The 15,595-nt window shown below is 40.9% G+C and overlaps 1 protein-coding gene across 1 annotated transcript; it reads right to left on the bottom strand.

Annotated features, from left to right (window-relative positions):
- Nucleotides 1-630: 630 nt before the first annotated feature.
- Nucleotides 631-13,906, bottom strand: LOC144721265 (uncharacterized). Its single transcript, XM_078598758.1, has 16 exons — nt 13,744-13,906; nt 12,499-12,643; nt 11,893-11,961; nt 11,427-11,490; nt 11,116-11,208; nt 9,978-10,008; nt 9,176-9,230; nt 8,713-9,058; nt 8,344-8,432; nt 7,295-7,451; nt 6,493-6,642; nt 4,533-4,615; nt 3,594-3,651; nt 2,531-2,618; nt 2,232-2,287; nt 631-1,260 (listed from the first exon to the last, which is right to left on the bottom strand). Exons 2-16 carry the CDS (start codon nt 12,616-12,618, stop codon nt 1,202-1,204), a joined length of 1,518 nt encoding a protein of 505 aa, XP_078454884.1. The 5' UTR covers nt 12,619-12,643; nt 13,744-13,906; the 3' UTR covers nt 631-1,201.
- Between the last annotated feature and the right edge of the window lie 1,689 nt (nt 13,907-15,595).

Here is a 15,595-nt window from a genome sequence, read left to right as displayed (position 1 = left end):
GCCAGTGCCATCAATTACTACATAAAGTTTTATAATGCATGAATGAAATAGATGAGTAGATCAACTGTTTTGGCTACTGTACCCCTTGTTTAATTTTGTTTCAAACGAGTACCCCCCCCCCCCCCCCCAGTTGCGTGACCCAAAATGGTTCTAAAAAATAAATGTATTAACGATTAACAAAAATATAGTAATCAATTACCCATTTTGTGAGGTATCCTATCTAGTAACTGCAAGCGAATAAAACGATCTGCATGCGTGACGTAATTTGTTTTCACTCGCTGGCTACTCCTCGAAACCACATTGTTTACGATCAATGAGTTCAGATAGGTCTTTCATATCGTTCGAGGTTACCATACGGATTTTAATGTTATCGTAGTTATTTCATACTGGCATATTCATGCATGATTATTCACCAATGACTCTCATGTATGATTAAATTTCACACATTTATAAATCACCTCGGGTACCCCCAGGGTCCACACATATCCCTGGTTGAGAACCACTGAAATAGATAATTGATATTTTCAGCTTTAATCATTGACTTTGTTATACAAAAGGTTACAAGAGAGAATACATTTTTAAAAAAATCTTTAAAAAATGTCCTTGATTGCTATCCCATTTTAATCACAATTTTATGCCAAGCTAACGATTCTGTATAACCTCACTTGCAATTTAATTTGACAGTGTCGTCTGTTTGCATATTGATACAATAGCCACCCAGCATATGTTTAAAATATCCGTGACTTAATAGTGATTATAGTTTGACCAGTAGAAAAATTATCTGCCCAAGCTACAGGAAATTCATCATTTAATATTGCTCAATGTTGGTGCACTAACTTAGATGTATTAAGTGACAGTCATTTCTGCGAATTAGTATTTTGCTTCATTGCTGTTTTTCATGTTGTCATTTTGGTGACCCAGTTCACTCTTGCCAATGAGACATCATTGTCTCTTGAGAATTTTAATCCGTTTAAACATAATCAACTTGAGAGGGATGAGAAAGCACGCTACAAGTGTGCATTGACTTGGGTCAGGTGGACGTGTCTACGTTCTGAGTGGTGACAGTTATTTGTACCACACCCCACACATTTTTGAGCTTAGAATTAAGTCCAGGATTTCAGCTCCAAACAAGTTGAGCACAAATTACACTGTACACTCCAAAATGTTCCCAACCTGGTGGTGCAGTAATTCCCAGTGCCCCCTAGTGGGGGGTTCTTTTTGCTGCAGCGTGCTCCTTGCGATGAGCCTTCCAAGCTACCACTGCAATGACAACCAACAAACACACCTTTAGTATAAAACGTTTCACTAGAAATACTGAGTGGGGGTGAAATTTGAAACCACATCCGGTTGAGAAGCACGTTTTTGGTCGACTGTGTAGTTATTCACCGGTTGTGCCGTATAGCTATCTCCCGTGCATGGTTAGTTTGTACCGCATGTTGTAGGTTTAACTTCTTTCGCACCGTACATAGCCAACCATGCTAATCAGAGGTGCGGGAAGATAACATGTTGTCCTGACAAAGCATGTGGAGCATAACGTCGGACATCGTGCCGAACACCAAGCAGCAGAATGCAAAAACACATTGGAGAGCTATAGAGGACAACCACAATACCTACGCAGGTGAGCGATTACTGCTCCCCAACCGGACTTGGGTTTCACATTTTACCTCGCTCAATATTTCTAGCCAAGCACGTTAGACTTAAGATATGAACATGAATTCTAGTTAAACACTCTCTAATCAACATTTTGACTACATGACTCTCATTGGGAGGGAGGGGGGTTATTAACTGCCTAATAACCAGCATCTTTTCACCTAACATGATTTTAAATTTAGATTTAAAGCTTTCGTGACTGCAGGGATTGATATTCTTGGTTCTTTCGGTAAAGTCACGTAGATAGGGAAATAATAAAATTATATAAATATAAATCAATACAAATTCTCACGACGTTTCGACTGCAACACAAACAATCATCATCAGGTGTGAAGCCAAGAATATGATTTTAAATGTTTTCCCCCACAGGAGTTCAACCAAAATGATAAACAATGAAATTGTAATGATTTCAAGCGTATTCACGAGCACTTGCGATGCAACATTTGGTAGACGACGGTTAATATTATCGTGTTCAAAATCATATTTGTACTTTTTTCACCTGAAGAGAAATTTTCTTAAGTTTACAGCACAACAAATGCCACTGAAAACAACCATCATTCACACAGCGGCATCAAGGTTACCTTGACATTCACGGCTGCAGTAGTACTTAGGCTCATTCCAATGTTCATCGTAGCACCTACAGCGAGAGAAAACCAAGTCAGAGTTACATTACGGATTTATAAAAATGAAAACTATTTCAGATGAGGCACTACCAATGACTTAAATTTTATTCCATTAAAAACACTCTAACATGCTTCAGCAGATCATACAATTCAATGGGTAATTCGAGCTAATGTAAGTAGCTTTAGAGAGCTGTGCAATATCTTGTGCATGTGCATTGTGTGCATCGATAACAATAATGTTTATTAACATGTATTACCTCTGGCATTTCTTAAACAGTTTAGGCTTTGGTTCCATGGCTTTACATTGGTCACATTGTCGCTGCTTGGCCTTTTTGTTTCCGTGTTCTGTTGGTAATGTAACAAAAATGACAAATACACATTTACTTGTATTACATATCACGATGTAAATTTTAATGTCCTACTATGGCTGAAATGCTTCAATGTCACAAATGTAGTCGAGTCTATGCCTGCAACTATAAACATCCAAAGTATATATGTGTAATCCATATTGACCTGGAGTGCAATATCTGGAATGGGATGTCATGTTGACAAAGCAGAAATAACACTTTTAACGAATGTATCAACATATTATGCATTTGTTTTACCAAGTATAATGATGCAGTTGATTACATACATAGAATGAGGACCTTATTCTGAACAATGAAGCCTGCATATGTTGTTTTAAAGTTGTATTTCTTGACCTTTGATATAATGGAAAGGTTAATAGGTAGTGTTTTTTTGCACTGAAGAACTAATACGCGACTCATAAATACAGAGATGGGGAGGAGTTGTTCACATACTGCACTATGAACCAGGCAAAACGAGTTCTATTTCCAGCCAGACCTAACATGAGAATGATCATCTGCACCAGTCCTTAGGCCCCTGCTTTCACCATCTCACACTGATTTGGCATGAAGTATCGTTCTCATCCAGTGCGATGATCATGAGCTGCGTGTTTTTATTTTTTATTATAATGAAGACGGTGGGAAATGTCCTGAAATGACAATCAACAGCCACTACGACTTAAAATATGCATCACAAATTAGCGATGTGACAATATTTTCCCTGCATAACATAAAAAACCATCAGTGATTTAATGTTACTAAACTAGACAAGATTGATGCCATCATTGCAATAACGTGAACACCACCTGTGCTCTATTGTTTCCCTACAATGTTTCAAAGCACAAGCAGCCGAGGTGGGCTGTCAGATTTACCATTGCAGGAGCAGTTTCATTTGACAAGAGCACAATTTGCATTCCCATGCTTCATTTACAGCCCTCCCAGTTTGTTTTGAAGCTTTTGATGGCCCGCCACTTACCATCCACGGTGGGAGCACTCGATGCATTGGTAGAAGCTTCTGACTTGGCAGAGCTGGGCTATAAGAGAATGTGACGTCAGATGTGTGCGCACGTTTTTTGTTCATTACGTTTCACACCGTTTTACATCCATAGCTGGACCAAGATTGTTCTTGTAAATTTAGCTATTTTAAAATATTAACTATTCCAGTTCAAATAGTTTGATTATAAAAGAGAAAACATTATCCTCAAATCAGACGCAGAACTGTCAGTGACCTTTATAATACACCTTGAAACAATGCATATCTAATTATTAAACATATGACAATACAAAATGCATATTTGGCAAAATCGTTCAATTGAACTGTCTGTTTTGACTGATGGCTTCGCTCACAGTAGCCAAATAAGCCTCTCAGTGATGTAAAAACTAATTACCAGGGCTAAGGATTAACCTGGTAATTTGCCCAACATGTAATCTTCATTTTGTACAAGCTGTGTACTTGGAAAAATCACGCGTGGCCTTCGTGGATCATGATTAATAAAAAAAAAAATCTATTCGATCACGAAAAATATTTCAAAATATGAAGGTTCTTTAGCCAGTGAGGCTTTAGGACCAATAATGTCTCATTACCCATGATGCACCAAGACAGTAAATTATGCGTTTGCGAAATGGTCCCATGGTGTTGGCAGACGCCGCTTGCTTTTACAACCGAGCAACTCCAATACATTTAACAAGTCACACACTGCTGATGAGACTAAGAATACAACAAAGGATTGCCTTGCCAAAACAACTGTTAGAATAGATTGTGTTGTGTTGTTGTGTATTGCACATTAATGCATTATATTGTATTTATTCTCGAGTTATTCAAGGAATGATGGCCAACCATCTTCCAATAAAAGAACAGTAGTGTAAGATGATGCTTCTTCAGTATTGATGTGGAAAAAGCACAAAGATTCAATACCTCCCCCTCGCTTGCTGTTGACGCCTCATTGAAGGTATCATTGCCGGCTAGCTTCCCAATCAGCTTCTCCACCAAGGATGCAACTGAAAATACAATGGTCGTACCAAGCATTCACAATTAAATCTGGGCGGCGACACAGCCTAGCAATGGAGCGTTTGCAGCTTGTCATGGAGGCATACGGTTCAAGTTCAGTGACCGCCGATAATTAATACGGTGTGTTTTAACCGTAATAACAATACATGCCGTTTGCTTCAAAGTGTACGTTAAACATCCTCAGACGTTATTCAAAAGAGTGGCCCCCATTGTGTACCCGCGTAAGGCCCCAAAATTTGACAAATTACTCAGTTGGGATTATGCCTAGCAATCATCTCCCCCTACTTGCGGAATTATGCCACAGGGCTTCTCTTGAAAATGAAACTCATCCTGGTCCCTTGAGTTCTCACCTGGTTAAACAACAGTAACTGGAAACCCATTGTTAATGTGAGGCTTGAAGATATGTATTATTTTTAAAGTTTTTATAAAATTATGTTAAGTAAATAACACATTACATTACAATTGCTGCAAATGGTGTTATTACATTATAGTAATAAAATCAATGGTACTTGACTCAACTATATTGATATTTAATTTAGATTCCCCACCACTGGAAGGGAAAGTACAGCATATTGTTTCCTTTTAAAAGGAGCTCAATATTTGTATCGGTATGTGAATACATCCATATATAAAATTTAAGTGTTCCTGAACATTAAATGCATCTCAATATATCAGTCCATGAATTAATTCAGGTGTCTTCGCTCAACAAGCGATATACATTTTGTTAAAATGTATCGGTAAGCGAAAACTCGTTAAACGATCGGCGTTTTCCCATTGACTCCCACGTTAAAAGCTGAGCTACATTTAAGTTCCCAAATCTTCCACTTTTTAACAACTTTATTAACGTGAGAAATACAAATGACGTAATAAACTATCAAATGTAACACTTACCACACATGAAGAACCAGTGCATGATCGCCTGTATTGCCTTAACATACTGTTGGGGCAAGTGCTATCAGCGAGCACCTATGAAGGCCGGTACAGGACGAGGGGTGGGTGGCCAGCACCATGCCCCGCCGCCTTTGTATCCCTAGTGGCGATTTTTACACACCAGGTACTCATTTGAGGCGGAGTCAACATAGGGGAGGACCAGGACCAATTCAGATCAATGTCACTGGTGTTAGCCGTGAGCAGGATTCAAACTCGGGTCTCTGCGTTCGTAGCGCCGCATACGAACCGCTACATCGCGCACGAATCGCTAACACCCATTAGTGCCACCACGAAGTTCCCTTCCACCACATAACGAAAAGCATGCGCACTCAGCATAGGACAACTGGTAAACAGCTGCGGTCCATCGTGCATCCCCTGTCGCCACGGGACGCAAATCTATCGATCGGTCTAAACTCGATAAGCAAACATTATGCTCGTTTTTCAAACAAATTGCTCTAAATTCAAATAGCTCGTACTGGTAGGAACCTCCTGGTTACACCAGCCCACAAGGGATTATTGTGTCCGTCGTGCAGGGAGGGGCTGGGTGGGAAGGGTGGGGAGGGGCTGGGTGGGGAGGGGCTGGGTGGGAATGGTGGGGAGGGGCTGGGTGGGGAGGGTGGGGAGGGGCTGGTCACCCCATGGTGTTCTTATAGAACTCAACGTTTAACCTACTCACGCCGGCTTGTGCCCGCCCTCACAGTCGGGCATATTTGCGGAATACACCACGCCGCCGTTGACCCTGGCCATTCACCGAGCAACCCAATGTTCCTACCAGCTCCCTCCGCAGGAATGTGTTTATAGCGAATCCTTGTAGAAAGAATGCTCGTTAAGCATGACACGCATGTACACGTCAATGTAAACATATATTCACGCATGGACGGAAAAGGTTATACGAATGTAAAAAAGCACTTTGCCTATTGTCACTGTCAACACGAACCTTCAGATTTGTTGCTTTTTCGTACGTCACTGCTATCTCTGCACTGGCAAAAAATGCTGCTGTTGCTGTCACAGCGGCACTCCGTGGCATCTTTAAAACACCAGCAAACATGATCTTCCTCTGACAGTATATCCTCCACCACCTGTCGCACTGCACACGATACAATTCATTGGTACCGATATGGTCATTGTATATTAAATGCATTGTCAGTAAAAATATACAAATAATGGTATATTCCAGCAATTGACTGCTCATGCCAATGCTAGCAGAAGGGATTTCACTGTTACCATTCTACTGTTGTTTTATATGTTGTTCTGTCACTTGCATTGATAAGAAACTTTAACAATTGTGGCAAAACCTACACAAAACACATTTTGAGAGGCTCACCTGAAGGTCTTGATCTATATGATCATCTTTTACACCTGGAAGACCATTAATAATAATCAATATGTATATAAAAGCTGAACATTTTTGCTTGGCATTCAACAGATTAATAAAACGTGGTGGTTGTATACTAAAGGTGGAAATGAATCGCCCACCACCACAATTCAATGAACAGAACTGTCACAATTCAGTCAACATTACATTCAATAATCGATTTTCTAATCAGCTGTGGTAAATATAGCAGCATCTCGTGGTTGGCAGGATCCTATAAAAAAATCGATACTTAGAAAATAAATACATCATTGCACCCTTATTGGACACATATCTTTACAACATTAGACAAGACCCTTCCAGCAAGGCCTGCGATTATCAGGCCTTGCTAAGACCAAGTAAATGTGACGAGGTGCTGGCCACTCACTAACATCCTCTGGGGTCCTATTTCGTAGTCTGGCCTCACGGTTCAGGTCTTCCTCCACAATTGCATCAAAATTCTTCCTCTTGGCCAACTTCAAGAAGTCCTTCAGAACCCCCTTCACCAACTTGGACTCCGTTGAAGTCGTCTTTGAGGCATTTTCCTGAGGGATGGAAAAAGACACAAGGCAACGAGCTATACTCGCGAGGCCTTTGAGCATAGGCTGCATTTAAGATAATCAAAAGTACGAGTTAATAATATTAAAGTGGTTTTCAGTACCAGTCCATAAGCCACTATCTCAAAGCAATTTTGCACTATTGTTCAATCATTCTGTATCAATATAAGTAATTATATTTAAGATGTACAGCCCATTGTGAATCCACTGATCAATGTGATCCGCCAAACACGTTTTGGTCATACTTGATCATGCTGGTCAGCGAGGATTGGGTGAAGCATTATCCTTAGAAACATTTTGGATACCAATCTGCAACTGATGCCAGCCATGGCTGTGAATCAATATCCCTAGGTTCATACGACAGTGACAACTACTATTCCATTACTCGATAGTTAATTTGTTTATTTATTAATGCTATGTGCCCTGATTCAATTACCATGGAACCATGGGTATGCGACGCTCTATATATAGAAATAAATGCATAAACAACATGACTCAGAATTGACAAGTGAAATTATCCCATAAAAAAAAACATCTATCTAGCTGTAAACACAAACCTTTACAAAGTTATAACAATAAAGGCTAAAATACACGTTTATATTATAAAGATGTTTGCTTCATGAAACAAACCAATTCAGTTTCTTTCGAACTCTAGAAATGTTGCCTACTGAGATGGAGCAGATGGGTTTCTCATTTTACTATACAAGCTACAATGATGGCATATTCTATTGTCAGCATAGATTTCCGCAAGGGTAATTGGTTTACGATACATGACAGACATATTGAGCCTCATGCAGCCTTTCTGCTGTATTTATTTCGTGCAATACAATTAGCTTGGGACATTACAATCAAGAACATGTTGCTGCTCATTCAAGCTTACCTTAACATGTTTTGCTGTTGGCTCACTTCCATCGCTATTCGCTCCAGACAGCTTCACGTCTTCCTTTTTTGTTTCCGTTGTTCTCGTATCTGAAAAAACACAGAATTACATAAAAATGCACTTGAAAAAAAAAGTCACATTTAAATTTCGTACTAAAAAATAATATGGCTGGTGGTGTCTTTTAGGCTACCATTAGTCCTTTAACTTCTAAGATTGCATAAGCCATATTGACTTTGTGCGAACAAATTAATCTGTGACCTCAAGGGCCACAACTTAAAAGGCTCCACACATCTGGAACACGCTAATGTATCAACTACTATTTTATATTAATGTACAAATGTTTAAAATCAAGCACTTAACTCGCATTACCTTTAGGTATTGGAGTATACAAAGAGTAATTGGTAGTTGTGGTGGCAGCCTTGGTGGTGTTTTGCTGGCAAAACCGTGTCTCTTGGCCAGGGTGTAAATCTTCCGTTGAAGGATCATTTGAACGTTCTTGCTTCGATTTAGACTTGGATTTTTTATTTCTTTTGAGAATATTTAAAGGACTGTCTGACATTTTTATAGAGTCCGTGTCCATGCCATACTTCCTAACAAACTCTGGTGACCAATAGGACTCATCCGAGCTGTCACATTTCTCTGCCTCGATCCAATACCTCAAGCAGTTGCACACAGACTTCCCAAATTGAATAAATAGTGGAGACACGAAGCACATCTGCAGAGAGTGGAGTACAAAGCATTGTATTAAAGTCTGGGCGTACCAGAAAAAACTCCCATGAATATTGTGAGCAAGGTTAGATAAAAGCCATATGCACAGTAGAGGCATACATACCGTCTCAAGGGTCAAAGGGGCACCTGGAGAACCAAATAGATTTCTAAACGTTTCCCTGTAACATAGAGAAATTGAATTATTACAGCACTTTACTCTTCTAATACATATGCTCATAGGACAATTACGGTTATTTCAATATATGGCATTTCCCAATTAACTGCTGGATGAAGGTCTCTCCTAAGCGATGTTGTCCATTGCGGTTGACTATACTTCACCACGGTGGTCAGTGCAGGTTGGAGAAGCGGGGCTTTGACCAGTTCAGATATCACTCACTGCTGATGTTAGCCATGGCTGGGAATTAAAATCAGGCAGCTGGGATCATAGCAGTGTGCTCACTATTGTGCCACTGGTCCAATTCCAAGTTATACAAACCCTTTTAGAATGAGTTGTTTAAGTGAACTATAAAAAAAAGAGTTAAATGTTATAAAATTAGATTCAATATTCAATTGTAAAAAATGGGTAAAGATGTTTAAACTACAAATACAAAAAAATGCACAACCTTCACCAAAATAATTCTTGAAAGTTTTTAGAGACGACATATTTCTGATGTTAACCCTCGTACAAGGTCAGCAGCTTATTTGAACTGCATGGACACTACAAGAGATAATGCATTGCAAGTCAACCTTGGATGTAACAAAGTGCTTCACAATCAGAACAATAAGAGGGCATATATTGAAAAGTTATGCAGATGAAACGAGGACAACAGTTACAGTATTACTGAAGTAAATTTCACAAGCCCAAATTTGTGTAGCCAACTCAAATACACAATTAAGTGAACAAAACAATGCTCGCTTGGACTCACCTAGTTTCTTTCATATAAAAAGGATCCCAGGCTGTTGAGAAAAAGAAAATCAGAATGACCTTACATTTTATTTTCATCCAAACAAATATATTTGTACGTGCCAGCTATAAACCTGACCACGGTTTTTATTTTATTTTACTCGGGTATGTTTTGTTGAAAAGAAACATAATAAAATATATTTACAGAGAGATTATATCATTATGATGCTGGGCCAATTCCATGTATAAGTGTTTGGTATGTGAGAAAATCCACACATGAGAAGGGACAACAGTCAGAGCTATGTACAAATATTTTAAATCCACAAATAGATACCACTCTCAATGAACTCCTGTGTATGTGTAGGGGTGTTGCGGGAGGGCGAACAAACACACCAGGGGTGGTTATGCCCGCACGCGGAAGGATGCTTACATCCACGTCCGAATCGGTAAGCCCTGGGGGGCTGTAACGGCGCTGTGATCCCCCACGGCCCCACCCCTCGTGGGGGAGTTGCTATATAAGGCGGCGAGCCGGTGGGCTCGGGGTTCAGTATTCAGCTTAACCAGTGAAGAGTGAAGACCGGCTAGATAGGCCCTGGGACTCCCCTGGATCGCTGTCCTTCTAAGGACCGACCAGGGCAAGCCAGTGGCGTGGCCCCGAGAGCCCAGAGCCGATGCTCTTGTAAGAGCCGGTCTGGTGGCTAAGGGTGCCGTGATCCTAGCTTGGCCAGAGCTGGATCAGCTAGCCTCCCCTAGCTCTCGAGTGGAGGACCTGGGAGTAGGCTAGCCGGGCTAAAGTTAGTGGGGTCTCCCTGTTAGACGGGTGAAGGGGCCGTTATCCCTTCAAGTGTTGTATACATTGGCCTGTGCTAAGTGTAACGTTATAATAAATAAGTGTGCCTCCGACTACGTCGTTTACGTCTCATTGAACCTACTACATGTGTACTCAACACAGTGGTGTGCTGCCATCTTCTGGCGACATCGCATATAAATATTTCCGAAAATAATTGTAGCTCAGGTGCAAAAAGAAACAATATTACAATAATGCATTTCTAGTTACCAGCACTCAGAGTACCTCTTTCACAGCTGTATGATTTGTATTCAATGCTAATTTTCAATGTAACAGTGTATAGTGGATGCAGGACAACACATCTCAGCCTTACCCACTGAACCACCAGTACAATTAACAGCCTTGTGTCTGTTTTTAGCAACGTTGAAAACGTCCTCCATATATCTCCTTGCATTTGAATATCGATCTGTAAATTTAAAAACATCAACAATATTTAATTGACTATTACACTTTTCGTATTTTAAATCAAATACGGTACAAAAATGCTAAACGGTCAAATGTAGGCAATGTACACTCAAAAATAATGAAACGCTAACTCATGATTAGTGTGAACATTTAAAAAAAATAAGCACGTGTCCAAAACAGATACGATCATAATGTAACAGCTGAACTGCCACCTCTCACCTTGACAAAACTGTGTCTCTATGTAAGTACAGCCATATAGGAAATAAGCATTAACTTCACCTGCCTGCAAAAAAACACACACGTACATGTTAAACACTCTATACTTTATAAAACAGTTGTTTAGCGTTAAATAACTTTACAAATAATAGCGAATGACTGTTATAAAAATATGGTTCGAAGTATCAATTGTAGATATCATTCTAAAACACTCTTTGAAAGTCAAAATGTGAGCACACAAAGTCAAGAAATACTGATGCACATAATTGAAAAAAAGAACGATTTATTTATAAAACACATATTAAATAGTTACAAAATGATCTCATATCCAACCGCATATGCATCTGTTCGTTTGTTATGGTGAATACAAACTTGTCTATATACAGTCGATGTATTTAGTGGATACAAAAAAGAGATTTGTGCACGCAGAAGGGTGGAGGGCACTGGAATATGTCGATGCTTGGCTTACTATTTGTGGACAGAGGTCTTCATAAAATGTCCGGAATCCCAAAAGAAATCTTTTCCAAAACCTGTTCCCCTGCAATTACATTTCAGTGATGAACAAATCAGATGTTTACTATTAAGATATATGAGATGTTTACGAGTAAGATACATATGAGATGTTTACGAGTAAGATACACATGACCACAAAGGACAGTACTGTTTTCAAATGGAGCTGTTCAACAAAGTGAAAGTTTGAATTTTTTTTACATTGCAGGTGTTTATATTAAAACAGAAATGTTAACTTAACATTTTAAAAACTTAGCGAAACATACATTTTACTGCTTTGAGTTATTTAATAACTTTAAATGTGTACAATCTTACTGCCATGCAGAGAACAGTTTTAAAACCCATACCACCGTTTAAATATCTCAAACAAGTATCACATTAAGCCATCTCACAGTAGGTTTCATTGCCTTGTTCCCCACACATGTTTGTCTTATAAATTATTAAGATGTGACTATGAGAAGGCATGCTGGTTTAAACATAAACATTTAATTACTTGAGATAAAAAATAGAAATAAAAAAACACAATGTAAATCTATATATGGCCATGTCAGAAAGGCAGTATTACCTGTTCAAGCCACATTCTTTTAAACACATCCCTGTGCTTGTGAAAAAACAAAAGATCGTTGGTGTCCATCTCTCCCTCATACAAATAGATGGAATTCGGACCAAGAATAATCTTCCTCATGATGCTTTTCGCCAATAATCTTCTACTGAAAAGAAACGTCACATTTGCAGATGAGTCTCAGACAGTGGAAACCGGTCTCGCGTTTGCATGCCTAAACATTGGCGCAAGGCAAAAACAGTGGTCTTTAAACATGACGTACACACAGCAACTATCATCAGCCATGTTAAATCAAATTCTGAATGCCTATATCCCATGGTCCTGCGATGTATAATCTCCCGAGCACACATCTCGTCGGTGTACTGCTCTCACTTCGTTACATTCCTTCAATGCCACTCGATTCCAGTGTGCCTACCATAGCTGCCCTAAGCACATAAACTCTGCTGTCTTGTCAAGTTGTGTCGCTCTGACAGATGATCTACAATTTTTTGCGAACTTGTGGTACGTGACCTTTGCTAAAATGTATCCTACGCCTTCTAAACTCAGTTTTTCTAACATTTCCTCGCAGTTAATTCCCAAATTATTGGAACATATTTCGATAACCGTAGCGAAATGCATTTCACATTGTAATACTCTTCTTAATATTTATCCTGGCACTTTATACATGTGACCTTAGTATGGCCGTTCCGTTTTTGTAAATGTGTTTCTAAATATTATTTCTAAAAGGCGCATGGATGATTACATTAGTCTCGACTCAGCCCAATAAACATGACAACGCCCCGATGTTTCATCACTTTTTTTGGCGTTTCCCAAAGTCTAGGCACAACGTTTGATTCAAATGTGAGGTTTTTCTCCAGTCTCATTAAACAGTGACACTAGCTACGTACGCGTGTCCAGCATTGGCATAATTAAAGGCCGCCATTGACATTATTAAAGGCCTGTCAATATCGATCGATACGATGAGAACCGCGTGTGCCGCGAATACGATTGACTACGTCGGTAAATCCAAACTAAAATCGCAAATACAATGGGGAAAAAAATCCAACACAACGAGGCCAGTGACAAAAAGTGTACCACGTTCAACACGTAGATAACCAAGACAAATCCTGGAGGAATGTGGTCACAGCAGCAGCAGCAGCATGTTTAGCATTCGCAGGCCTGACCAGACTGGACAAGGCCCCTACCCTCCCTCGGTTCCGTAACCCTCCCGTCAACTCCCGAGGAGCTGAATAACATCAACTCACGCACGCCAGCAACGACCTTCCAGACTGCGAAGAAGAGACAGACAGACGACGACGAAACCACGAGTGGCGTTGGGTAACTTCGCGTTGGGCGTTCAGACGCGCTGCGACTTGAGGCGACCCCGACTCCACCGTGGGCCCTCCCGAGGAGGCTCTGGCCAAGACGCGGCTCGCTCATTGGCCCGCGTGGCGAGAGTCGGCTGGGTGACGTCACCAGCCACGATGACGCGAGCGAGTTAGAGGGGTGGGGTTGGGTGGATGGTGGGGTGGGTGGAGGGGTGGAGGGGAGGGGTGGGTGGGTTTGTGGAGGGGTGGGTTTGTGGAGGGGTGAGTTTGTGGAGGGGTGGGTTTGTGGAGGGGTGGGTTTGTGGAGGGGTGGGTTTGTGGAGGGGTGGGTTTGTGGAGGGGTGGGTTTGTGGAGGGGTGGGTTTGTGGAGGGGTGGGTTTGTGGAGGGGTGGGGTGGGTGGAGGGGTGTGGAGGTGTGGTGTGGGTGGAGGGGTGGGGTGGGTGGAGGGGTGTGGAGGTGTGGTGTGGGTGGAGGGGTGGGGTGGGTGGAGGGGTGGGGTGGGGTGGGGGAAACGCGTGGACGAGTGAGTGAAGTGCATCATGCGCATGCGTCATGCGACGTTGATTAAACTGTAACACGTTTGTTTGTTTCTGGGTAAGTGTTATTGCCTAATTGCTTATGCCTGAAAAGTAAAAAAAATGGCTGTTATTCCCCACAAACTTTGCTTTTGTGACAGGGACAGGGATATTTTGAAATGTACCTATTTTCCAGAACATTCCAGATCGATTCAGTAGCTGAGTAAACTTGGAGTAACTTCTAGAACATTCTGGAACTTTCCAGTAATATAAATAGTAGTGTAAATTCAGGAGTCTTAAGCCCACCAGTTCAGTTTAGTTCCAGCTGCCTAAGTGGATACATATCTGCATTTTTCTGAGATGGCATCAAGAGGCTGCAAGCATCCGGCAGACGCATTTGGCTATGTCTGCGGCCAATTTATCAAGACAAGAGCGAAAAATACTCCGTGGAAGCATCTGCTAAGATGTGTGAGGCCTACAAGGCATATTTCGGCATGCCTGTCGGGGATCAAAACAAACCATGGGCACCTCATTTCACCTGCGAGCAATGCAAAAATCTCTGGAGGGTAAGATGGACAATTGTTGCTTGGAATTTTATGTTATAAAAAGGGTTAAAATTGTTCAAGTTTTTTTATTTAAAAATGTTTTACAATTTTCAATATTATTAAACAAATATATCATATATGAAAAATGTTGCGAGAATCTCTTACACATTAGTCATGGGTGAAATAAATGTATTTTTGTAGGATGGTACAGAGAGGAAAAGAGAGCCATGAAGTTCGCTATCCCAAGAATTTGGTGGGAACCCACTGACCACTCAAGCAACTGCTACTTCTGCATGGTGGACCCTTCCAAACGTCGGACTGGCAAGAATGCACCTGCTATCACGTATCCGGACCTTCATTCATCCATCGCGCCAGTGCCACACTGCCATGAGCGGATGGTTATAAACTCAGCAATCATTGGAAAGATGTCATCAACCACTTTGGGTCATGACTTGATTTGTGTTTCAATGTCAACCTCCACCGTCAGCAGTGTGGGTGTGTGGAGCGAGGTGCAATGATTGCCTGGCAGCCCTTTGATTGGTGTAGTTGCTTGTTCTATACCTACATTAACATTACCTGCCCCGCCCATGCTGCTGACACACTTGGGCTACGCCCATCTCTCAACCTTTATAAACAGTTTGCCTTTAGAGGCTAACCTCCCTTTCCCTGATGACGACCGCTTGTGTTGCAATCGAAACGTTGTGGTTTTTGGTTTGTTATTTGTATTTTAT

The sequence above is a fragment of the Lampetra planeri genome, chromosome 11 (assembly GCF_965212315.1).
Source record: "Lampetra planeri chromosome 11, kcLamPlan1.2.h2, whole genome shotgun sequence".
NCBI lineage: Eukaryota > Metazoa > Chordata > Hyperoartia > Petromyzontiformes > Petromyzontidae > Lampetra > Lampetra planeri.
The sequence above is the reverse complement of the archived record's forward strand: the minus strand, read 5'-3'. Positions and strand labels throughout refer to the sequence as shown.